Source organism: Neolamprologus multifasciatus, chromosome 13, assembly GCF_963576455.1.
Source record: "Neolamprologus multifasciatus chromosome 13, fNeoMul1.2, whole genome shotgun sequence".
Classification (NCBI taxonomy): domain Eukaryota; kingdom Metazoa; phylum Chordata; class Actinopteri; order Cichliformes; family Cichlidae; genus Neolamprologus; species Neolamprologus multifasciatus.
The window spans coordinates 21,115,176-21,141,529 of NC_140451.1; the positions used below are offsets into that span (position 1 = coordinate 21,115,176).

Genomic DNA, 26,354 nt, shown 5'->3' on the forward strand with positions numbered 1-26,354 from the left:
TCAGGAGACACATTTTCCCCACATGTTTGCATTCGTCTGCATGGAGTAGCCTAAAACAATCAAATATTTTAAAAAGATGTGGGAAAATCTACACAAATGAAAAATAGTAAATAACCATGCTTTGTATAACTGTGTTTTATGTATCATTGTTTCTGTTGCAGATCTGATGGCAGCTATTAAAGATTGTATTACTGTATGCATCTTTGACTGCTTGTTTGAGCTTGCTTTCATCATTTTGCTTGTGATGTTTTTTTAATGTGTTGATGTCAAAGTTTTGGAAAGGGAGATCTAGGTTATTAAATGGGACCATGAATGGGGAACTGTGTTGTTTTTATGTGTCTTAAAGCACAACTAGAAAAATCAGAATGAAGACAGTTATTTCATGGACAAATTTATTGAAAACTCAGTCACTATCGCTCTTCACAATAACATAAAAGTAACACAGTAACATTAAAGGAAGGCTGAAGGTTTTGTTTGATACTCTCATCAATAACTTCCTACAGGTTGTAGTCAAAGTCTGGGTTTCCATCAAGGAAGGTCTTGAAGAAGGCCGTGTGGGCGTCTGGGCTGAACATGAGGGCTTTGACAGCCGAGTCCTGCAACATGAGTTCTGTCCACTTCTTCAGCTCAGGTGTGCCATCCAAAAACCTAATAAGACAAAGGGTAGAGCCATTTAAATACAAGTAAATTTGAACACCCATTTGTTTGCAATAGTTTCAGTAACGGAGGGAAATGTAAATACTTCAGCACACAGGTAATAAATATAGATATATACAGATAATCAGTGTTACAAGGGAGGAAAAACATGATTTTGATGTTAAACTGTTACTTTACGTTAATGAAGTCTTAAAAGTCTTAGAATTTTCTTCATACATTAGACCTTAAATTACTTTTGATTTTGATTTAAGTAAAAACAGCCAAACTGGGAATCTGAAAAATCTTTCTGAGGCTGTAAAAACACGTATCTGTTTCCCACTACTGTAGAACCAGTTCTGCCTTTTTGCCTTGAAAATCAGTCGACATTTCCATAGTCTTGAGAACCAAAGATAATTTATGTAGCAAACGTTTATGTAGATTATGTAGAAAGCAGCAGACAGAGTCTTCAGGCTGCTTCTGTGAATTGCTGTGTCTTGCATTAGCATATGCTAAAGCCAGTAAGTACAGTGATCCCAACGTTGCACAGTTATTTTTTGCCACAAGCACCAGTTTTCTGGGGTGAAAATAGTTAAAGCCTTATCTAGATTGGTTACTGGCACATCTCTAGTTGAGTTAAGGTCCACACAAAAGAGTTAAACTTTCACTGTTTGTCTGTAAGAAACAGCAACATTTGGAAAAGCTATTATTTATTCTAACTTACTGTTTGAACTGATACGCCTCCGCCCTCTCAAACCACGGCCACATCATGTAGTCGATCATTGTTATAGAATCACCACCAAAGAACTTGGTCTTCTTGTTAATGAGGCACTAAAAATTAAATGTTATATTCATTAGAGTTGTATTTAACACTCTGAAATAACCAGGCACAGTAATGAAAGATAATCATCCTAATACTGAATACTCAAAGGTGTGGCCTACCTCATTTAACTTGGCGAACTTTTCTTTCAGATCAGCTTCCAGTCCAGAGACATCCTCTCCATTCTTTCTACCTGTTGGGATCTTGTAGAAGTACGGTATCACCTGTAGAAAACAGTGATGTTAATATTCCTTGATGCATGCTCAATCATTCAGGTAAGTAAATCTCCAAAAGTTGATGCTGTTCATCTGGACGTAGCGTAGATGGAGATGTCAATATTATTATTTGGTGATGGTTGATAAACCCCCCCAAAGCTCAAGATTTATATGCAAGTCTTTGTGTGACCTACTTTGGAAAAGTTCTCCAGCATCATTTTTTGCTGAGCCTTAGCAAAGGGAGAGGAAGGAAGCAGCTTCTTTTCAGGGTAAACTTCATCCAGGTATTCACAGGTGATGGCTGACTCGTATATCACCTCACCAGCAGGTGTCTCAAGCGTTGGGACAAAACCTAATGGATTCTTTTTAAGGTACCACTCTGGTTTTTCTTTCAGGTGGATGTTTATGGTTTCGTACCTGAAACAAACAAACAACAACAACAAAAAACAGAAGGTTATGTGTGCATGTTGAAGTAGACATCTGATAGATTGAAGTACTATCATAATTTTTCATCTGTACAGTAAACTAGAATAAAGAGTAGCCTTACTTGATTCCTTTGGCTTTGAGCACAAGTCTGGCCCTTTGGGCAAAAGGGCAGAACCTCATGCTGTAAACCCTGATGTAGTCTTTAGGGACTGGGCCAGGGGCAGTGCTACCTAAGAGATACGAAAAAGATTCATCCATTAAAAAAAGTAACAAGGAGAGCAGGTGGCAGTATTTAAATGTATGCATTGTGCTTCCCATTGAAAATTAAAGTCATATATGGTTGTAATAATGCATTAAGCATTGCATTAAAATTACTTACAGAATCTACATAAATCACAGGTTGGTAGCGGATTGTGTAAAAACTTTTACCAATTAACCTTCAAGTAGAACAACCGTGGCAGAAAATACTCCACTATTACTGTAAAGCACAGTGAATTTAAAGTAATTTTATACTTGCAAGTTTGGATCAGGTTGTTGTATTGTCAATTCAAGGGTTTGATTGTGTTTGTCTTATTTACACTTTACTTAACATCCTAAACTTTATGGAACCGATCTTAAACCAGCATCACAAATATCTTTGTTTGAATACAGTGAATTTTGCAGTTTTATTTATGCCTGCACTTTAGTGCGAATATTTTTGTGACGTCTGTTTGTTTTTTGTTTTTTATGTTTATTAACGTTCATAGAGTTTAGTATTTAGATGTTAATGAAGCAATAATTACAAGGACCATTTGCAGTTACCTGCTTTAAAATCGTAAGGAATAGGTTACTTAGGTCTAAAGAATGACTTGCTCTCGGTATCATAACTCTTCACCATGCGAGCAGAAGGAAACAGCTTTTTGCATTTGAGCTTTATAAGCAGCCTTCAGTTCCTCGAGTAATATTTTAGATTCTTACCTTTAGCGAGACACTTTTCAGCAGACATGTTGGCACTTGAAGTAATGTGTGAATCAAAAGGCTTGAAACGGGCCGAGCTCAGAGTGGTCAGTGAACAGCGCTGCTCAACTTTTCATTTATACACTTGTGGGCGTGTCCAATCAGTCTGCCATGTTATTGTTGGAGATAAGAGGCGTTTTCCTGGAAACCAGTCATAACCAGTTCTAACAAACAATGCTTATTCGTTTTTTTCCCTAACTGTACTGTCACGAACTTTAATTCTTTCACTCGAATGTAGCTTATTATCATTACTATGTTGGTTTTTGTCGGTGTAATTTTTATACCCCTTTTTAATATATTTTAGGTCATTTCCTGCAGTACAAAATGTTTGCAAAACTCAATGTTGTGTGTAACACATGTGGGGAAAACGTGTCTCGTGAACCTCCTGAACTTGGAAATTAAGTGTGTTTGTACTAGCTAAGATAACAATCTTGAAGGAATTCCTTGAGTAATCTATTTGAACACAGGACTTTAAATCTCGCGAGTATTTTTATTTATTTATTTTACATTTTATTTATATAAAAAAAAAACATTGGTAAGTGAAGCTGCTCAGTAGGCTACTTTCTTAAAAGCATTTCTCATCGTATCTCTTATTAATTTGCAGTAAAGACAAACCGCATCAACTGTCTCCTATCGTCGGAGCATCCACTGTGAGAGGCGGTACCCGCCTGATTCAGGCACATAAAAGTCACTATTTATATGATAAATTGGACTTGTGTTAATAGTTGACTAGCTGGGCTACTTTTACCTTTAAAACCGCCAGGATAGACGTTTGTGTAACGCATATTCACAGTGACTTTGCAGATACTCCACTCCCCGTTTTTGTTTTGTTTTTACATAACCCAGAAAAAAGTAAGACTTGTTATGACTTTGCGAGATTACCGCCTCCTTTGTCTCTTTCTGATATTGTTGCTGTTAGACATGTTTTCACAGAAATGTTGCTCTCGTTATTCTCAGAAGCCAATACTGGAAGCCATTTCTAAATCCTGGCTTTTACTGAGTCGCAGTGAATAAAGGCTGTGATGACAAATGATGGATCTCCTGCAGGTTAACATGTCAGCATCTTTTGCTTTCTCAGACAGCTATTTGGAATCAACTCAAGATCTTTTGATCTGCTTATTTTGTCATGTATTAAAGAAGTTACAGGTTTCACCTGCCACAAAACTGCCTCTCGGCAAATCTTGCCTTGTGTAAAGAGGCAAGACTACAAAAAAGTGTCATTATCCAAAAACTGAGTGGCTCATTTGTATATAAATACTTTTTCAAAGATTCCAGGTGGTTAACATCTCTTACCACAGTGGAGGAAATTGTTATTTGACTCCCTGCAGAATTTGTAAGTTGAAATTTATAAGTTGGAAAAATACCATACAAAGAAGGACCCAGCAGAAACATCTGTTTGTATTTTTGGTTGATATTCTGTCTCTCACCAATAAAATGAAACTACCATAAAAAAATTTAAGACTGCTCCTTTTGTTGTAAATGAGCAAACGTAAAAATTTATCAGGGGATCAAATCATTATTTCACCGAATGTAAATTTTTGTTTGGAGCCTTTGGTTAAGTAGACTGCTTTAGCTTTCAGACACAGAGCAAAAAAGCTCTAATAAATGGAGCATTGCAGAGGATCCTCATCAAAAAAAGGAATCTCTCTTTGCTGATTATACAGGTGCAAGTTTTTGACCATCGGGATTTGAATCTGACTTTTGTCCTTTTGTTTCACCGGATGTTTCCCATTTTAAATCTCATGTGAGTCTGTTTCCTTTACTCTCTCCACTACTGACCGAGTGTCCGCCCAGAGGGAATATTTCTGCTGGTTCCTTTTGTGGTTTTCGACGAAATGCCGTCCCTTTTTGAAATATGATTAATTCATAGACTGTTATTCAAACTGTAATGTTTGAATAGTTACTCCTACACAGCGCATTGGAATTTAAGTGCAAAGCTTTGTGTGCACCTTCAACAACAACAGCCACAACTGTGCACACATGTACTGACTAACTCTGTCCTCCTTTGTTGACCCGCAGCACCTGCAGCTCCATTGCAATCCAGGAATCCTGGTCATAAATAAGCACAGTTTTCACTATACATAGTTTTCATTGCATTTTTCTTGAGAAATTAAAAGTTCAAACAATGTCTTTTTTCCCTTGCAAATATATAAACAAAAATAATACAGACCAACGTGAATCAGCACTGTTACAAGCCAGAGCAACACCCATGTCAGTTACATAACACCAGGCTGACTACCTAAGTGCTCCACCTAGTGGTGGCAGATTTTAATCACCAAAACTACACTGGTCATAGAGTAATTACTGAAGAGTGGTCACACATTTCAGATGGGACTGATCTCTACATTTTAAAACATTTCAGAAGGCCATTTTAGAGAAATATCTAATACCAATCCACCCTAGAGCCTTTGTCATAACAGTGTATGGTTAAGCATCAAATATTTATGCCAGTAAGACTCCTTCACTTTGTCTGATATTTTTGTTGTACTGTTTTGGTGGAGCTCCAGTTTATCAAATGACCACACCCTGTGGCCTGGAGAAAAGCATGAAATTGTTGTCGGTTTTTTTTGTTGTCGTTTTAAACACAACCCCCCCCAAAAAAAAAAACAAAAAACAAGGAGGATCATTTCATGGATATTTAATTGAAAAATTATTCACATTTTTTCTTCAGATGTTTTCCTTTACACGTGCCACATCAGTATTTTGATACAGACCTGACTCATCGGACATATAAAAGGACGGCTGAGGGTTTTGTTCAGTGGTCTCACTGCTAATTTTCTACAGGCCATAGTCATAGTCAGGTTTCCCATCAACATAGGTCTTGTAGAAGGCCTTGTAGGTGTCTGTGCTGTACATGGTGGCTTTAACAGCTGGATCCTCCCACATGCGCTCTGTCCACTTCTTCAGCTCAGGTGTACCATCCAGACAGCTAGAAGACAAAATAAGTCATTTAAAGAAAACGAAATGACAGAACATGAATACACAGATAAATGAAAACGTTAGGCAAATGAGACGTTCTGTTTCAGTAATATACAGTGGGGCAAAAAAGTATTTAGTCAGCCACCGATTGTGCGAGTTCCCCCACTTAAAATGATGGCAGAGGTCAGTAATTTGCACCAGAGGTACACTTCAACTGTGAGAGACAGAATGTGAAGAAAAAAAAAAAAAAAAAAAAAAAAAAAAAAAAAAAAATCCATGAATTCACATGGTAGGATTTGTAAAGAATTTATTCGTAAATCAGGGTGGAAAATAAGTATTTGGTCAATAACAAAAATACAACTCAATACTTTGTAACATAACCTTTGTTGGCAATAACAGAGGTCAAACGTTTACTATAGGTCTTTACCAGGTTTGCACACACAGTAGCTGGTATTTTGGCCCATTCCTCCATGCAGATCTTCTCAAGAGCAGTGATGTTTTGGGGCTGTCGCCGAGCAACACGGACTTTCAACTCCCGCCACAGATTTTCTATGGGGTTGAGGTCTGGAGACTGGCTAGGCCACTCCAGGACTTTCAAATGCTTCTTACGGAGCCACTCCTTTGTTGCCCGGGCGGTGTGTTTTGGATCATTGTCATGTTGGAAGACCCAGCCTCATTTCATCTTCAAAGTTTTCACTGATGGAAGGAGGTTTTGGCTCAAAATCTCACGATACTTGGCCCCATTCATTCTGTCCTTAACACGGATCAGTCGTCCTGTCCCCTTGGCAGGAAAACAGCCCCATAGCATGATGTTTCCACCCCCATGCTTCACAGTAGGTATGGTGTTCTTGGGATGCAACTCAGTATTCTTCTTCCTCCAAACACGACGAGTTGAGTTTATACCAAAAAGTTCTACTTTGGTTTCATCTGACCACATGACATTCTCCCAATCCTCTGCTGTATCATCCATGTGCTCTCTGGCAAACTTCAGACGGGCCTGGACATGCACTGGCTTCAGCAGCGGAACACGTCTGGCACTGCGGGATTTGATTCCCTGCCGTTGTAGTGTGTTACTGATGGTGACCTTTGTTACTTTGGTCCCAGCTCTCTGTAGGTCATTCACCAGGTCCCCCCGTGTGGTTCTGGGATCTTTGCTCACCGTTCTCATGATCATTTTGACCCCACGGGATGAGATCTTGCGTTGAGCCCCAGATCGAGGGAGATTATCAGTGGTCTTGTATGTCTTCCATTTTCTGATGATTGCTCCCACAGTTGATTTTTTCACACCAAGCTGCTTGCCTATTGTAGATTCACTCTTCCCAGTCTGGTGCAGGTCTACAATTCTTTTCCTGGTGTCCTTCGGAAGCTCTTTGGTCTTGGCCATGGCGGAGTTTGGAGTCTGACTGGTTGAGGCTGTGGACAGGTGTCTTTTATACAGATGATGAGGTCAAACAGGTGCCATTCATACAGGTAACGAGTGGGGGACAGAAAAGCTTCTTACAGAAGACGTTACAGGTCTGTGAGAGCCAGGGATTTTCCTTGTTTGAGGTGACCAAATACTTATTTTACACCCTGATTTACGAATAAATTCTTTACAAATCCTACCATGTGAATTCATGGATTTTTTTTTCACATTCTGTCTCTCACAGTTGAAGTGTACCTCTGGTGCAAATTACTGACCTCTGTCATCATTTTAAGTGGGGGAACTTGCACAATCGGTGGCTGACTAAATACTTTTTTGCCCCACTGTAAATATTCAGTTTGATTTAAATAGCACCAAATCACAACAGCAATTGCATCAAGGCACTTTATATTGTAAGGTAAAGACCCTACAATAATCCAATAAAACAATAAGAGCAGGTTCCATTAATAAAGATGAACTGAGATTTAATTTTAACCAACACCACTCTTACTTAAAAAACACAGGCTGAAGCTGTTGGACTCAAACTCAGTGACTCAAATGCTGTTGCGAACATGCTATGTGAACAAGGCAGCATTCAGTGTAAGCACACTCGTCAACTCGTAACTATTATCAAGTGATAATTCATCAGCAAAGTGTGCTAAGCACAAAGTTAGAGTTTTCACTGTCAAGGAGCCCACTCTTCTTTTACCTTATTTGATCAATGTTTGCAAATTATGCTTAACACCATCAACATCTGTAAAATTCACTTTGCACTTTCAATTTTAAAGATGCAAAATAAATATAACTTAGGAGTTCTTAAGATCTGCTTTTCCCTGCAGCATTGCTTTACTTGGAGCTCCTTTTGCCATTATATGGATTTTATAGTGATTCTTTATGGATCCCTATCAGCTGTGATAATGTCTATGACTAAAAGGAGGCCGCATTCGATTGATCCACATTGTGTGGTGAAAGAGCGAAATTATGTCATGTGTCCCCCTTTGTGCATTGAGCGCAATGCAGAAAATCTGTCTTTAATCCAACACTGTGAGGCGTGTAGTGTCTCACTGGGTTCTCAAGTTTTGACAAGCCAACAAACACAAAGAAAGCCTGGAAGTATACCACTTGCTTCATAGCATACCCTTCTGATCTCACAAAAGGAACAATGACAAATAGCACTGATCAATGTGCTCCGTCACTGTGGGAATCCCTCTTCTTTCTCTTGTCTAAACTTTTGTATAGTTAGTTTCCCTTCAGATGACCTCAAGTTTCTTTAAATTACTGTATGAGTTAAACATTCATTTTAAACACCCTTTAAACTTAAAGACTGCTACTTACTGTTGCAACTCAAAGGTCTCCAGCCTCTCAAACCAAGGCCACATCATGTAGTCAATCATTGTTATGGAATCACCGCCAAAGAACTTGGTCTTCTTGTTAGCAAGGTCCTATGATTGAACATTTTTGCCTTTACAAGCTGTAATATTACATTTCGAGTTAATGTACAAAGAAAATACGGGATTCAAATACATTACCTACCTTACTTAATTTGGCTAATTTTTCTTTCAGTTCAGCTTCCAGTCCAGAGACATCCTCTCCATTCCTTTTACCCATTGGGATCTTGTAGAAGTATGGTGTCACCTGTAGAAAATAGTGACATTACAATTATTTGGTGATAGTTGAAAAACAAAAACCAAACCCTTAACATTTTTATTAAAGTTTTCATGCAACATACTTTGGAAAAGTGCTCCAGCATCATCTTTTGCTGAGCCTTAGCAAAGGGAGAGGAGGGAAGCAGCTTCTTTTCAAGGTAAACTTCATCCAGGTATTCACAGGTGATGGGTGACTCGTATATCACCTCACCAGCAGGTGTCTCAAGCGTTGGGACAAGACCAAGAGGATTCTTCTCAAGAAACCAGTCTGGTTTGTCTTTCAGGTGGATGTTGACGGTGTCATATCTGAAACAGAAAAGTACCAATGTTATTTTCAGTGAGTTACGGAAGAGATTTGTAAAAATCAATTTTAATAAAATGCATGTTTACGTGATTCCTTTGGCATTCAACACTAATCTGGTCCTCTGGGCAAAAGGGCAGAACCTCATGCTGTACAGTCTAATGTGGCCTTTGGGCACTGGACCAGGTGCGGCACTACCTGAGAGAAACAAGAAAAGCTTAAAAACTAGAATAAAAAATACTGAGTTGGAAAGACTTCTGAGGGTCATTCATCAAGTTATTTTTTGATTTCATTAACCACTCCGAGAAGAAACTGTCAAGTATTACTGCTTTAAGTTTTTAGTTTGGGCTATTTTTCTGTTATTTCTGCACAGTTATTTGTCACTATGTTTAGACCTAGGACACAGGAAATTTATGTTTTAGCATTTCGTCATAGCTGAGACAAAATGTGATGCAGTTGTAGACTGGCAGCTGTATGTTCTTAATTTAGTCTTTATTTCACAACACGTTTGATAACACATACTAAAAATGTGTCCATTAAATAGGCTGTTTGCAACTACAGTGTATCTGCGTTTAGCTTTAGTGTTGTATCCCGTTACTTCCTAAATTCTCCCCACTAATCAGTTCAGGGCAGAGGAAAATTCATCAATAGAAAGCCTCCAGTTTTAGCCGAGTAACAGCGTAGGTCTTACCGTTAGCGAAACATTTTTCAGTGGACATGTTGGCACTTGAAGTGGTAGACGAAGAGCCGAAACAGTGACCGACTACAACTGACCGAGGAAGAAAGTCAGAGAGCAAGCAGTATCACCCCCCAGTAGCAGTATGGCTAGTATGGTAGCAGTATGGCTGATTATTAATTTTATACACTATAGTGGGCGTGTCAAACAGCGCCTCAGCCAATAGTGTGAAAGGCGGGTTACTATGGTTACACAACGCTCTCCCGGTTGAAAATACTTATAAACATTGCGTAGTTTGGGTTTTTTTCCTTTTTAATCTTAAAATGAACGAGTTTGGAAGTTTAGAGCTCAGGTATGTTGTCGCTGCAATTATGACATTGGTTATTTGTTAACAATTAACTGATATTGGATTGTTACAGGTGGATACAAGGTTTCGCAAACAAAAATACCGAGTTTGTTGACAATAAAACAGTATGCTACACATGTGGGAATCATATATGTTTCCTGAACTTGGAGACAAGGACGCAAAACGCATTTCCGAGTCCTGGCAGAGGCATTGGTGCATTGACAGCCAACGGAAACAGTGGGATTTTTGCTTTTTCCGAGGAAAAGCTATCCCCGTCGATATATGTGTACAGTTTCCCTAAGCTTCATTTGAAGAATGAACTTAAGGGTAAGGCAGACGTACTTTAATCTGTTAAACTGCCACGTTTTTACTGTAATCCTGCCAAAGATTTGGACTTTTGCTCATTCATTTCTTTCTTTCTTTAGGAGGAGCACAACTGGACTACACATCTCTGGCATTAAGCCACGGTGGTCCATATTTGGGCTCCTGCTCCTCTCTTCCTGACCACATCATTACTGTGTGGTAAGCCACTCAAAGCAGAACACTGCCCTATACTGTGTACCATGTGTTTTCAGTTACTCGGGCTGAGCGGCAGTGTAATAGTAATCATAACCTTCTGATGCAGGAACTGGGAAAATGCTGAGCCACTTTGTTCTCAACCACAAGCTGGACAGGATGTCGTTTCCTTGGCATTCAACCCCATGAATTGGCTTCAGCTTTGTTCCTTGGGCACTGCTTCACTCACTGTCTGGAATATTGCAAAGAGTGACAGCCTTCATGTCCTGCAACCGAGGTAAACGCAATACAGCAAATGCACGTGTTTAAGTTTCTTTCAGCCTTGCTGCAAATGCATGGAAGGTTGAAAGAAAGTGGGGAAACTAAAGAGTCAAATAAGTACATATATGTGCATATCATATTTGTCATATTGCAGTACAATTAAGCTTCCAGCACCTGGTGGGACCTTTAGTGAGAGCCAGGCACCATCCTCTCAAAATGTCAGCAACATTATGGTAACTTTCTAGTTTGTGTGATGTAACTGCAGTTTTTAGAGCTTTAATTTATCCATAAAACAATTATGTTTTCCATGACCCAGCTCTACATGTGTTTGCACAGGCCAAACTCCACCAGAGCACCAGAGCCAGGCTGACTCCTTCTGCCATCTGCTGGACAGCCACTTCAAAGCTCTATGTGGGCTGTGCTGAAGGATTCCTGCTTCTTGTTGACCCAGAGAGCCACTCTGTCTCTGTCCTTTTCAATCCTACAAGTAAACAAACCCACACTTGGATGTGGAAGATATTTTTTACCCAATTCAGAGACTAGAAAACACATTGGACATATTATTTGTTTTTTTATTTTTGTTCAGGCGCTGAATCTATCCCTGAACTCAGAAGAAACAGCTTTCAGCGTTTAACTCCTAACAATAATGGTTTGATTGCTGTAGGAAAGGTACAAGCCCACTCAATGGTTACTGTATTAATGTATACAAGCACATCAAACATCAGGCAATTTAATATGGTTCTGTGTTGCAGGAGAGCGTGGTACACCTGCAAATCAAAGGGACTCAGATAAACATTGCACAAACATGGCAGTTAGAAAGACCTGTCACAACTGTGATGTACTCTCCTGACTATAAAACATTACTTTTTTCCTCTAATACAGTAAGTACTTAAGCGCGCAGGAGCATAAAAACATGATATAGCCTAAAATATCCAAATAATAATATGTTACATGACAGAAAAGAACAAACTCTGACACCTGCTGCTTTTCAGGGGCAGATATATGTGTTGAACCCAGCCCAGTCAGACAGGATTGTGAAGATCTTTGATGTTCTCAGCGGCAACTTTGTGACAGCAACTCTCTTGCACAATGACAAGAACATTTGTGTGGTAAAGCATCTGTGTTGCTCAAGAACTGCGGCGTCTTGTAATTTGGGTCTGTGTCTCTTAATGAGCAGTGATGTTTGGGTTTACATTGGTTGCAGTCCCTGAAGGAGTCTGGAGAATTGCAGCTGTGGTCCTCAGATGGCATCTGCATCAGTTCTCTCTCACTCCAAGTGGAGGTCAGATTGCCACCAGGAGAACTTACAGGACAGAGCACTTTAATATAAAATGTGTAAAATTGACATTTTTAAGAAAAAACACAAGTCTCTTTGTCTTTAGGTGACATGTCTGGCCTGCTGTCCTGTTGCACACTATGCAGCTGTAGGAACAACTACAGGAAAAGTGCTCTTTATTGACCTAAACCAGGAGCAGAGGCCTCGCCTGGTGCACGAGGTTCTCCTTTACCACAGTGCTGTTGATCATTTAGTGCAAGTATCTTCCATTTTTGTGATGCTTTCACGGGCATTTCAGTTAAAAACTGCACACAAAATTATTCTGTCTTATATTTGTGACATGGAAGCATGAATTAGAGGGTGACTTCTTCTCAACTTCTGCTCAGAAAAGCAAATAAAATTGTGTTTACTTTTACAGTTTTGATCATGACGGGCACTACCTTTTCACCAGCGGCTCAGATTCACATATCTATGTCTTAGAAGCTAGGCCGTCCAAGATGTTTTCAGTCATAGGGTACACAGGTAAATGCTTTTATTCTTACTCCTTTCAAAATATTATAAATCAACATTAAATTACAGCACACATCAGTGTAAATAGATAAGAACTGTCACACACTGTAGCGTTGTAGAAATGTGTGGTCCTACTACTGTAACCAATGCAATGTGTGGGTTTCTTTTCCAGTTCTTCCTGGATGCATTTTGTCTCTTTCCGCTCTGTGCAACAGGGACAAGAACGAGGTGAAAGTTCTTGCACTGTGTGCTGGTGAAGAGGACAGAAAAAAGGACGGTAGCCTGCTTACATTGCTCTCTCTGCCTACCCAGAACCTTGGAGGTACAAAACTAAAGGGGTTGATGATTTCTCTACTTAGTCTCTAGATGTTTAAATCATTTTAAAACAGTTTTATGATAGGACCAAGTTGTTCTTTAAAAAAAGAATCTGTAGAACATAAATTACTGTGGTACCTTTTTAAGAGCGTGAATCCCTCTTGAAAAACAGGATTTTTTGGCAGTGTCTCAGAGGCAATGTGAGAATCTCAAGTCTAATAAATGAATCATTAAATCATGGGGTATTAAACTAAGGCAGTTCAAAAAAATGTAAACATTTAGCCAAGGAGGGGCACTGCATACATGAGAGGAGTGAGGTTTGAGAATCTGCAAAAAGTAAAAATTCATTTTGAAACCAAAAGTTGAATCATCTCCTATGGGCGAGGAGAGGTTTGGAAGGTGATTAATGGAAATAAAGTACAAGCGAAACTTAAGGATCATGTCCTGGTTCCCATGGTTTCCTTTATATTCCATTTACAGTACTGTGAAAAGTTTTGATTCACCTATCCATTCTTTATGATTTGTTTCCAGGGAGCAGGGCTTTCTTGTCTTTTCTTAAAGTGGTCTTTAGCAGTAGTTCTCCTGGCTTTCTGAAGGTCTTTTGAGTATTGTGTTGACATATAACAAAAAACTTAGCAACTTCTCACTCTTATTGCTTGTTTATGCCCTGCCCTTATCTTCAACGTCATGCTGCTCTGTTGTATCTTAATTGCCCCTTGGGGATAAATAAAGCCTTTCTGATTCTGAAAGAATCAGTTTTAAATTGTATCTTTAGGATTTTGTTATTAGCAGCTCGTTGCAAAGGCATGAATTTTGCTTCCATTTCTTTAGTCAGATTTTAAAAAGTCCCAAAAAATGCATTTTGAAAGGCATACAATTTTACTTTTTCGTCAACAAGATTATTCCCAAAGGTGATTCCTTTTAGCTAAAAACTTTAGATATCTTGTACAGTGTGTCCTTAAAAAAATTGAGGAAACTTGAAAAATGAAGACAAAAGAAGTGGGAGGACTAAAAAAAACACACATTGGGACACTATGAGCCATAGATCATCCTCCCCAGAACCCAGACCTAAACATTATGGAAACCACGTGGAATCTTCTTGACAAAAACAAAAAAGCAGCCAATATCCAGAGAAGAGCTTTAAATTTCCTTCGAAAAACCTGGAAAATTACTCGTGGTGATTACTTAATGAAATGACAAGAAGGCTGCCTAAAAGAGTTCATGCTATATTGAAGAATGAAGGTGGGCATACCAAATATTGACTTTAAAGATTTGATAGAACTGTGGAAACTGTTCTAGCCTCATGTACTATATTTCCATTTATGTTCGCACGTTTCACTGCACCTATCTCCCATTGTAGGAGCAAAATATAAAGAACTGGGAGACAGCCTGAGATTTTAAACAGTACCATACACAGGTTTAATAAACGATGAATGATAGGCTTCTACTTGTCTTCTGTTCTTATTGTTTTAAGCCTGAAAAAATGCATTATTTATCCATTATGTTTTATTTATCCAAGGAAATATCTTGGCAGTGTTCAAAACAAGGAACTTACAGTAGACCACATTCCCATAATGGATTAATAGTACTTAACGTGATGTATCACACAGAAATGTTTAGACATGTTGTTACTGACACAGTTAAAATGAATACAGCGAGTGAATAGTTTACAAAATCACACCCTTTATTTATACAGCAGACTGGTAAACTATGTTGGACAACACACACAAAGACACAACGAAGAAGCAAACACCAAATTGAGAGTTCTAATACTAACGCTGAGATGCTAGTTTGCTTTAAGGGGCCATCTTTGAGATTAAAGCGCCAGAAAAAAACATGCTTGGCAGTTTGTAATTATCAATTTATCTGTTCTTCATTGCATATTACAACGTGTCTGCTGTCCTGCAGGTCCAGATAGTATAGACCGACATGGTTGCCTGTCTTCTCACGTCCTCAAAGTGTTCACATTCACCGTGCCTCGTCCACTTAAAAGCTGTGTTCTGGGATTAAGAGAGATCTTTGCTTACTGCCACAGGAGTAAAACACTTCAGCGATTTGTACTTCCTGAGGTTTGCTGCTGTCTTTTTTGGCTTTTTTCTTCTCAAATCATCTCTTTAACTAAGTCACAGCATAGCATCACTCTGATTTGTTTTTGTAGTTTTACATACGTAATGGTCTCAGGTGTGCATTTTGAATCGTATTATTCTAATCTCTGATCTGTGCTCTCAGGACAAAGGGGATCTCTCTGATCAACAGGGAGTCGAGCTGAAACCAGTGCAGGAAGTACGGGGTCATCCACTGGGCCCGGCCTCTCTTGTTCTCTCCCCTCACCGCTTATGGTTGGCTTCTGTGGGCCGAGATGGCTTACTACGGATTAGAGAAACTGCGTCCATGGTTAGATCTCATTTAATTTCCTGTTTTTCATTTTTACTGTGAATGTTTTTGAATCCTGGTTTTCATTCCCTGTGGCGCTGCCACACCTCTAGGAGCGGTACATTGAACTGCAGTGTCACTCGTGCCGTCTCGGTGGAGTCCGGAACGTGTCCTTTTCCACAGACGGTTGCACACTCCTCACTGTAGGCCTCAAAGATGGCTCTCTTGTGTGCACTAATATCAGGTAAAACGAGTTGCACCTCACGCTTACATAATGCACAGATGTGAACAGCAGAGGGAACCGTTGCTCACAGTCACCAATAGGCTGATGAGGGTTATGTAAGGCAGGGCTTTTCCTCTATTATAACTGGCAATGAAGGACAAAAGTAAGTAAATATAACTTAGTGTCCAGGGGAATATCAGCAGGAAAACAAAGATCTAATAAAATTCACAGCACAATCTTTCCTCAGAATAACATCCCACTCACATTCCACATCTGACTACAGCGACTCTTCCTGCATGCTTCTGTTTTCAAGTCATTTTTATCTTAAAGGTTTTAGTACTTCAGAAATATTTTGTTTTGCATGCACCATTTGCAGGATGGACTTTATTAAAACATGGCAGTATCATTTTATTGGCGAACATAGATCAATGCTTTCGTTTAAAGCAAAAGCTAAGAAAACATCTTTCCTCTCATTCTGTTGTGTTTTAAATGTTTTCTGACGTTGAGCTGTTTTCATTGTCACTTTGGAATCTGCCTCAGGGTGTTGTAGCCGAAAAATGTCACTACTGTAAGTCTGTTAGCCGTGGTTCGCTGCAAGCAGATCTACTCATAAATTTCCATCTTCTCATCACTGATTTAGAAGTTGGAATTTTACAATAAAATCAAAGCCAGTAATGTTAAAAACGGGTGTGCGTGCATGTTTCTGGGATCACAGATGATGCCACATAACAATCCATCATATTTTCAGTAGGATACTTTCTGTGAGAAACAATGAAAAGTTTAATTGATTCAAATTTTGATTCAAAACCTTTTCATTATGATCCATATAAATATACAGCCTGGGCCATAAACAGACCTTTGAGGTGATAACCCTATTCTAACCCTGTATTTTAGAGAAGGAAAAGAACTAATTTTTTTAAAATACTTTTTTCTTTTGTGCTTCAAGTAAAATTATTATTATTTCTGTTCCCTGATTTACAAAACTTTATAGAACAGTTTAATTGCACAGTCCGATCGCCTAGGGTTAAAGTTACATGCTTAGGCTCTACAAAGATTCATTGCACCGTTAAACCTGAGGGGGTTAAAGGACATGCTTGATGATAACATATATTTTTATTATTAGCAACAAATTCCATGAAAAGATCAAATATTATCTGTGCAACCAATCTGTGTAGTCTGTTCTCAGAGATTCTTTTGTCTAGAAACTCTTAAATGGATTTGTATGCGCTGTTACTTGTGCCTTCATTATGATTAATTCACCGTTGACTGCGGTCTTCTCTTAAAATGACAGCTGATAAATACCTTTGCATATTTTTGTGTATTTTTGCTTGGGTTCACACAGAGTTAAAGGTGGGGATGTCAGTAAGATGAAAGAAGCTACTCAGTACAGCAAGTCTACGGCTTATTTCTTGAAGAATATCTTTGATACTGAAAATCCCATCCTGATTAACTTTCCTGTGTGGGGTCAAGTGTCTCCGGTTGGCACGGAAACTCCAGAGGTAAGTAAGGTTAAATTGATCCATTGCGTTCTGTTTTACTGTAAAAACATGCTCTATTTGCTCAGGACAATGGGCTAAAACTATTAACTAACTGCAGTCTAGTGCTGTAAAATTTTCCTTTGTGAACACTGCCCTGCTTCCATGGCCTCCAGTAGCACAGTGCTGTTTCTTAACTTCAGCTGTTAATGATTTTAATGTGGTAGGAAAAAAGTAAATGTTTTTCAATGCCTCACAACTCAGTTCCCAAACTACAGGCTCCAAATCTGAAGGAACGTCTCCCCGACAGAGCTTTAACATAAACAGCTTTAAGTTATAATGTTTTGTTATGCACGTGACAAACTTATTTTAAGCATAATGATAATAAATTAAACCTAACTTTTTCCTCTTAAGAAAGGGCCTGATGTTTTTTCGTTACTCCGTTTAATACACTATTTAAATTTTCTTATATTTTTGTTTTTAAAATATGTTTGTTTGGATTTTTCATGTAGGTTTTTTGTTTTTAGCTCATTTCTTTTGTTAATTGTCATATATGTCTTTAATTTTTTTTTAAATCTTTTTTTGGCCATGTTGTACTTTATTACTAAACTATTCAGCTTTTTAAGCTGGTTTGTTAGAGGCTGTAGTTTTGGCTGTTGTAACATAGGAAATTTCCAGCTCTTATGCTAAATAAAGTATATCTTATCAGTTGTAATAGATATAAACTGCTATTTATTGCTTGTGTGCCATTTACTGTTTACTTATCTAAATCTTTGAGTTATTTTTATGTGTCATAGGTCAGTGGTGGACCATCTGTCGATGTGACAGAGCGAGATGGGGACGATAACAACCTCCTACGTGCTCCACCTTCACAGCCCACCTGGCTGGAAAGCAGGCGAGAGGGGGTCAGTGACTAATATGCTGTGATATTTGTGGTGGTGGAATGACATCTGGATGTTGTCTACTATTTTTAGATACTTATTCTGCTGGGGGTTTTTCTACGCGCTTGCAGATTGGAAGGTTACAAAAGTCCCCTTTGCACCAGTGTGTGGTATCTAGCTGGAAAAACAGCTGTGTGGTTTTTGGCATGCAGTCACTCTGTGCAACAGCTTGATTTATAATTTTTATGGAGTAAGAAAACCAATTAGCTAGAGGTATAGCGCAGTAAAAAACATAAACATGTGTAAGAGCATGTTAGGTAGTTTGTCACCTGACAAAGAGTTTTGATAACAATAAATTGATGTTGAAGGTGTGGCAGGTTTTTAAATTTTAGGTTTAGCAAACCTCACTGATTATCACACATCGGAAAGAGGCACTTTCTAGTCTGATTTATGCTACATCTACCACGGCATTGTGGGTGGGCCTAAGGGGCCTGAACCCACCCACTCCGCTAACGGGCCCACCGTGATAAGTGGAGTAGGTGTCTTAGTATTTATTTTCAGTTAATACAAAATAAATATTTAAATAAATAAAAACTAAATGTGTTTTCCTTTATATATAAGTAAAAGGTGATATTTATGAAGTTATCAAAGGCAAATTCTGACCAGTCACAACAACCCATTTCACATGAACCATTACCTGATAAATCTGAGGGAGCACTTCACAGTTCAGAGGTTGTTCAGCAGAGGATGAAGAAACTTCTCTGAATTTTTCTGATATGATCATGAAGTTTTACTCAGTTTGATTCTGGGATTTTGGTCATACTGATCCTTCACGGCTTCTTTGTTTCAAAATATTAGACGAGTCTCAGCGGGGACAAAATAAAATTTGTCCTGAGAACTGTTAAAAAACAGGTGGCCTGTCTGTTTTATATTCTCTTTCAATGTAGAGGCAGTTTCTATTGGGTTGATGAATATACAGGGCAGTGCTGTTTTCTCACTGTTGTTATAAGTCAGTGTAGCTCACCCTCTCATCCATAAGAGGATTTATTTGTTTCTTTGATTACACTTTGGATCTCTGTGTTTAAGGGGATGAACATATTGGTCTTCACAATCCACAGCAAGAATAGTAATGATAGATTGAGTATTGTTTTCTTCATTTGCACATGCTTGTGGGTATGCGCATGCACCCACTTGTAATAAATATAAGCGTCAGGATTAAAATCAACTTCTATAATTACTTCGTCCACAATCGGGATCCTGGCACTGCCTCTGTGCTACAGGCTGAAGTGTTGGCTAACATTTTCTTTTCTTGTCGGTAATTACTATTTCTAATTTGAATTTTTGCATCTTTGAGAGATTCTTGATTCTTGTGAAGCTGACAGTCTACATGTTGTCAACAGCTTCTAAAAGAAGATCAAGAGCAATACTCTGAGGTGAAGAAGAACCTGATGGAAACCATCAAAGAGTTACGCAACAGTGTAAGTGAAGTTTATTACAAATGCTGGTATTAAAACGATTAGGAGAAAATTATAATGCCCATGCATAAAACCTGAAAGAATTTAACACAATTACTGTGTCAATAAACGTTTTTCAATCCACTGAGAATTCTCCGTACTTACAACTATACTTAATACCTGCACAAAACCTACATACACGTAATTAGACTGATCTAAAAACAGATTTCATGTAGCCAAAATACTCCATATCTAAAAGCTAAAAACTTTATGGTAAATACTATACAGCAGATAAAGCATAACATGATATTTGAAAAAATGATAACAGCTCCACAAAGAGTGTGATCCCTGCACTGTATTTCCTGTGATGTTAGATCCAGGAGATGATACGTGACAGTGAGAACCAGCCTGAACACTTTAACCTGGATGTTGAGGAGGAGAGGAGACTCGAGGCCATGGTGGAGCAGGAGGTCACAAGGGTACTGCTGCACACGCGCGCACACACACACACACACATACACACATAATTGGGATGACACTTTAATTCTGATTGTGAATTTGTTTCCCTGTTGTAGGTGAGGACGGAAATTGAATGGGACATTGTAGAAAAATGTTACCTCCGTGATGTCCTAAAGAGAGAATGCTGGGATACCATGAAGGTCATCAGCAGAACCATAAAGGTGAGAAGGGTCAGAAAAAAACAGCGAAACATCACACTGATGACTTTTAACATTTTTTAATCATCACAGTTTCTTTTTCTCTTGTCTGCCGCAGGCCTTTCACTCTGACCTTGAAGTGCTGAACTACCCTCTGAAAGAGCAAACAGCAAAAGAACTTGAGGACCTTTGCAGGGTTCAAAATATGAGGAAGTTAGAAAAAGCTGCCTGCAGCGTAAGAAAAACAGATCCAGAAGCTCAAACAGTTTAGATTCTGAGTAGCACTGCAAAGAAAGGCACATGTGATGAATTTGAACCAGTTAAATCGTGTTGCTGTTTTGAAATGTGACACAGAAATGCAGTAATGCAGCGCTAAGTGGAAGCTGCGACAACGCAGCCTCCTCAGTGTTTTGGGTTTTCCTCTCTGGAAATACATTTTATGGCTGAAGCGTTCAAGTCAAAACAAGTTTACAGCTACAAAATGATTGGATGCCATGAATCTCAGTCCTTCATCTGACCTTTCACTGCAGCAACATTTTGAAATGCTTGAACACATGCCAGTCCACCAGTGTTGAAACTTTTTTAGATTTATAGCTGTGTGGCTAAAAGTGAGTTGTTTCGATAGTTTTATCTTAGTGCAATGTCCTGTGGATGAAGTTTATAATCACATGGCCACAGATTCAGTCCTCACTGTTTATCTCAGCCCTTGTGTCCACCTTTAACCCTTAGCTAGGCAACCTAAAGAAAGATATCAGTGCACAAGAGGAAGAGGAGGAGAAGAAAGTCCAGGACGCAGAGACTGCCACTGTGACGGGGAGTATCTCGGCTCAGTTAGGATATTCAAATCCTTATGTCTACGATCAGTTCAGCCTGAAAACCATAGAGCAGAGGATCAACCAGATTGTTTTGTTACAGGTGGGAACCTGTTTCAAAAAGGTGCAATAATTATGTCTTTATATTCAGGGAATATCCAGAACTGTAATCAAAACACTTTCTTAAAAATAATAATTATGGAAATAAAGAGCAACTTCATCATATTGTCATGCTGATCATTAATAGCAGGTTTTCTTTGCCCAATTTCACTAATCTGCACATTGCAGGATGTGATTTATCGCGTCAAGACGGCTTTCAACGCTGACTTTGAGGCATTACACAAGCAGAAGATGAAGGAGCTCAAACGTGTGAGAGACAGGAACAAGCACATCAGAGAAATCATGCTCCAGCTGGACATGCACGAGGAGCTGTGGGAGCCCAGCCTGACCAACAGCGAGTGGCCAGAGAGGCTGCTCACAGTGGAAGACTCTGAGGTTACTGTCCTCTTGAAACATCTAATCAGTTCACAGAGGGTTCAGAGAAAGTTCAGGGGACAAAGCATCTGTACAAGTTGAACTGCTCGTTTGTTTGTTTGTTCTTTTACCAAAGTGTGAAATGGTGTGTGGGTTTTGTCTTATGAAATGTCAACTTTGTCCAACTCCAGATAAGAGCTGAACGGTACCTCACAGCGGAGCAGAAAGAGGAGGAGGAGAGGAGAAAGCTGGAGGAGGAACGTCGTTTGGCTGCCCAAGTATGCTGCCGCAAAACAAAAAAAATATGTTTTTGTTTTTCGGTTTTTACGTGTTAAAATACTTCCATAAAGGATGATTGCTTCGATGGTGAGGATAGCTCAGTTCTGCCATGTTAATGGGTTTGTTGTTCTATTGTTCAATTGCAGGCTGATGATTCTAGAGAAAGGGCTCTTGATGACATGATGGATGGAGTACTTGAAGTGAAAAAAGAGGAAATCTTGAAAATGGTGACCATTAAAACATTTTTTTTAAGACATTAATGTTGAAGTAGACCGGTAGACAGCAGAACACAGTATGAAATATTATCTACTCACTTCTTTGATCAATCTGTTAATTTTGAGATTTCAGTTACTTATGAAGTGCCCTTCTCCTCTTAAGCCCGATTCAATCGTTCACACACACACATTCATATAGCACTTTATTATGTGCCTTCGAAAATCATGCTTCAGCACCTTGACTATTGCCGCTATGACATGCAGACTAGAGGAGCCAGCTATTTATAACTATACTGTTTTTTAATTACTGGTAGTTATAGATAATAATGTATTCCGTAATTAGATAATATAACATATTAGAAAACTGTTCCATATCTCATGTCTTTGTTTCATATTACATACACTCTAGCCAGATGAACCACGTGTGTGTGTTAATGATGTCGCAGGATTTCTTTTTTTTTTTAAACTTGAATTCTTTTCTAAGCAGCGTCAGTTAAATTAGACAAATCAGCAAGACGGGCACATAGTTTCTATTGAATTTACTCCACAGGAAATACCTCTGCCTGAGTTTGTTTTGACCAAACCTGACATTCAGTGGAGTGAGGAGGAGAAAAAAGTTTTCAAAGAGTATGAAAAGAAAGCCAAGGAGCTCAGTGAGGAGAAGGAGAAGTACAAAAAGGTATTGCATAAGATGCTCTTTTTGCACTGATCTGAATTATAATTCACTCCTGATGTGAATGGTAACCGTCTGTGGCCTGTGTTGTTGCAGCTACTGGAAATTGAAATAAAAAAGCTTCACCAGTCCACCAAGGAAGCGACCGATAGGTTTGATGAAAATCTGGCAAAGCTGTTAGAGAAGAAAGTGAACTGCACAGTAGCTATATACCAGGTAAGCCCTCTCTTCTCATTTGCCCCTTGCGATGTCTTTTATAACATCCTGCTTAAAATGGGTTTCGGTGTATCTTACAGGAAGAGCTCAAGATCACATATCTCGTTGAGTCAGTCCTCAGAGAAGAAGAGATGAGAAGCCAGGAGCAGGAGCTCAAGCTCAAACTTGAAAAAATGTTGGCATACAAGGTCAGAAAGCTGGTGCACAGTAATGCTGTAGGAATGTATGAGTGCCAGCTTCACACTCTTTGTGAGAAATGGCAGCAACATCATCCAAAACTGTAGAACAAAACCTTCCCTTCGTTCAGGCATGTTTTTTTAAGAGCTAACCTGTGTGGCACACTCATTTTGTAGGCTTCAAGACTGCTTATCGCTAATATCCATACATGCTCGTCTCCTCTGACAGGATGAAACTGGGGAGAGGTTGAAGAAGCTGGAAGACGAAGTAGAGTTGTTACAGGAGACGTATGACAATGTTGTCCTTGAAGACAAAGTAAGCCAGCTGATTAAATACTAAAATCATGGCTGAGAGAGATGGCAAACATAACACAATATAGTAACCTAACGTCTGTGTCTCTGAAGTCGCTGGATAAAGACTTCAGGAGGGCATTTTCAGACCTCTCGAGCCATATGGTCGATTGCCTCTATAAGATGTTCAAACGCAGACCCAGGTTTGTTTCCTGATTGATGGCTACGCATGAAGAAAATTACATAATTTGAGTTGTAAAATGTTTATCGTTTTTGTGGGCAAATTTTCACCCCACAGGGCTCAGAAGATGAGGGCCCAGATGGACAACAGCAACAATTCTGACCCATTTAAAGAGCATCGTCTGTGTGGTTCCCAGGCACCTGATGCATTCAGCCAAATGCTCAGAGCCATGGACGAACTGGACGCTCCAGCGAACATGCCAGAGGGCTTGAGCACAGTAGCCTGGGAGAAATTCTGTCACGTTCGCAGAGCTAAAGTAGAGAGCGAGCAAAAGGTATGACGACGAGGAGAGGTTAAATATGGAGGAAAGTTGCTGTTCCATTAAGATATGCATAAATGTGCACAATATCTTACTCCGGCTCAGCTTATGAATAGATGTAAAAAACAACTATTTCCATTCTGTGCTTGCAGTTATGCACTCACTGCTGGACACGTCTTTTTCAGGTAAAAACAAAAGCTTTGACTCTCGCTGAGATGCAGGCGTTCCTGCAGAAGAAGAGAAATGAGGATAAAGCTGCTCAAGAGGAAATTGAAAATCTTTCTAAAGCGCTTGAAAGGTATAAATCAGATTTTTCACTCTGATTTCAAGCAGTTGTAAAACAAGCCTTAAACTTAATGACTAGTGTAAGTGCATTAAATCTATTTTTTAATGGAAGAATGACCCGTGAGTGCTTTCCCCCTTCTGCTGTAGTCTGCACCGGAATAGGACTGATCTCCTGATGGACACCATGGTCCAGATCATACTTAAACAGGGACAGGTGGAGGTGACTACCACAGACCCAACTGCTGACAACGCAGACACCGACTTCATTCTTTACCACAGGAGCGTCGTGGAAAACCTGAGAAATGTCATCAGGGTCAGCCTTTTCCTACTCTCATCACAAAGAATTTGATTTGATTCAAAATAAATTGGTCAAATTCAGGTGGTTATGGTGCCGTTGCCTGCTACTGATTATTATCGCTATGCTCAGACACTTGCAGAGCAGAAAATAGCATCCATGGTGGCGTGCAAAGACGTGCGTAAGGGCATGATCCAGCTGGAATGGGAGAACAAGGTGATGAGGAAGCAAATAGAAGACCTCCACGACAAGGAGAAGAATATCAAGATGCTACGACTCTCAGAGGAGCAGCAGAAAATGACAGTAATGTAGATTCTAAAATATGCTAACACTGCCTCTTTTTAAATGTTTTATTCTAAACTAAACTAGGACAGTGAATAGGCATTACCCTGTATAATTCCAACTTGTGAAAACGTTCAACATCTGCTTAAAATAATAACAAAATGTCTGCGTTTAGGGTTAAACATTAATCCCATTTGCATTTCTGGCGAAACCTCAGGCGGTGATATGAAGGCAGGTATTTGGCAGCATCACATGTTTTGCGGGCAGCAAATTGTTACCATCCTCCAGCACAGATGGATGATCTTTATTGAAGACACACACCCTATTCACGCCAGCTCCCCACCCTGTTTTTTTTTTCTCCCTTTTTCAGCTCTTAAAACTCTTACTCAATAGGTGGAGACTGGTTGGAAGATTATCCTGTCCTTCCGTTCTTTTTTTAAAAAATACGTTTTACTTTGTTTACAACCTAATTCGCATAGAACACGAGTAATATCACAAGTTAGAGCGCTGCAGTTGAGAAATAAAAAATACAGATCAAATGAGTCATCCGTCATCTTATTTTTAACAAGTCGATGAGCATCACATGTGTTTCCAGGCCTGAATGCCAGCTTCCGTTGGAAAAAAAAACTTCAGGTAGATCTTTGGTGGCCATTTCCTGCCATTGTTCAAGCCCATGAAACCAACCAACTAAATCCAAAGTTTTATGATGAAGGCGTTTTACTTCAACTGTTGTTGGATGCTGATTTTCTGTTCTTTCACTGCACACTCTTTTCTTTTCAGCATCGCAGCAAGTCAGTTCAAGAAAGTCACACATCCAAGCAGATTTCCAGTTTGGAGAAAAGTATTGCCTTGATGGAAACGGTAATAAAACAGTAGCTACATGTGTGTAATTTGTGCAGCTGACTGTTCAGATAAAATGTGCATTTTTTTTTTTTCAATTTTATGCAATTATGCAAATGCAATTATTTTCAATTTCAGACTCATAAGAAGAGTGTGCAGCAACGCTTAAGAAAGATTGAACAGTTAAATAAGCGGGCAGCAGCAAAAACTAAAAAGAGCGCCGATTTAGAACAGCAGCTCCCTGAAATGCAGGTCACCGTGTCAGAGTTGAGACACATCTGCGAAGCAGCAGGTAATGAAAACAGCCATTTCAGCTCTAATTAAACACAACGCAAATGGGAGTTTTCTTCATCTTCTAGTATGTGTCTTGTTTGGTATTTAGCTATGGCAGAAAATGAGGCTGCTGCACAAGAAGAGCGCTACCAGGAAATCGTTAAGAGGAGCAAGTTGAAGGAACTCGCCAGAGCTCAGGCAGAGAACCTGGCTTTCCTTGGGGCAGAAGTTGAGCGTCTCACCATGAAGAACTTTCCTTCGCTTGATCAACTGAAACACTAATGAGCAAAGCTTTCTTCTTCAACAGATTTTTTTATGGTTTTATTTAAGCTTCTCTCAGCAGATAAATTGAAAATAAAGTGTACAACTTGAACTGTAGCAGCAACAAATTAAACAATAAACAGGACATCTGAAATGTGATTG

The 26,354-nt window shown here is 39.2% G+C and overlaps 3 protein-coding genes across 5 annotated transcripts; 1 reads left to right on the top strand and 2 right to left on the bottom strand.

The window, feature by feature from the left end:
* Positions 1-375: 375 nt before the first annotated feature.
* On the bottom strand, positions 376-3,176 carry LOC146505511 (glutathione S-transferase omega-1-like). The gene is made up of 6 exons (XM_085182675.1): positions 3,052-3,176; positions 2,216-2,324; positions 1,863-2,085; positions 1,576-1,677; positions 1,358-1,464; positions 376-648 (listed from the first exon to the last, which is right to left on the bottom strand). The coding sequence occupies exons 1-6, from the start codon at positions 3,077-3,079 to the stop codon at positions 498-500; spliced, it is 720 nt and encodes a 239-aa protein (XP_085038801.1). The 5' UTR covers positions 3,080-3,176; the 3' UTR covers positions 376-497.
* cfap43 (cilia and flagella associated protein 43) lies at positions 1,595-26,352 on the top strand. Of its 3 annotated transcripts, none has more exons than XM_085182670.1 (38): positions 10,238-10,386; positions 10,454-10,707; positions 10,806-10,902; positions 11,006-11,173; positions 11,312-11,390; positions 11,494-11,644; positions 11,744-11,826; positions 11,910-12,038; positions 12,150-12,266; positions 12,362-12,439; positions 12,540-12,688; positions 12,852-12,955; positions 13,116-13,265; positions 15,167-15,327; positions 15,488-15,652; positions 15,745-15,875; positions 17,197-17,353; positions 18,127-18,234; positions 19,611-19,688; positions 20,039-20,143; positions 20,240-20,344; positions 20,439-20,555; positions 21,050-21,235; positions 21,421-21,627; positions 21,798-21,884; positions 22,032-22,112; positions 22,651-22,779; positions 22,870-22,989; positions 23,070-23,177; positions 23,395-23,481; positions 23,571-23,659; positions 23,755-23,971; positions 24,142-24,254; positions 24,389-24,554; positions 24,669-24,839; positions 25,599-25,679; positions 25,797-25,950; positions 26,041-26,352. In XM_085182670.1, exons 1-38 carry the CDS (start codon positions 10,358-10,360, stop codon positions 26,211-26,213), a joined length of 4,884 nt encoding a protein of 1,627 aa, XP_085038796.1. In that variant the 5' UTR covers positions 10,238-10,357; the 3' UTR covers positions 26,214-26,352. The 3 variants fall into 3 exon arrangements, with proteins under 3 accessions (XP_085038798.1, XP_085038796.1, XP_085038797.1); XM_085182671.1 differs by having other exon boundaries at positions 11,312-11,375; XM_085182672.1 differs by lacking the exons at positions 10,238-10,386; positions 10,454-10,707 and adding an exon at positions 1,595-1,728.
* Positions 5,713-10,200, bottom strand: LOC146505513 (glutathione S-transferase omega-1-like). Its single transcript, XM_085182676.1, has 6 exons — positions 10,050-10,200; positions 9,448-9,556; positions 9,141-9,363; positions 8,945-9,046; positions 8,747-8,853; positions 5,713-6,019 (listed from the first exon to the last, which is right to left on the bottom strand). Exons 1-6 carry the CDS (start codon positions 10,075-10,077, stop codon positions 5,869-5,871), a joined length of 720 nt encoding a protein of 239 aa, XP_085038802.1. The 5' UTR covers positions 10,078-10,200; the 3' UTR covers positions 5,713-5,868.
* Positions 26,353-26,354: the final 2 nt, after the last annotated feature.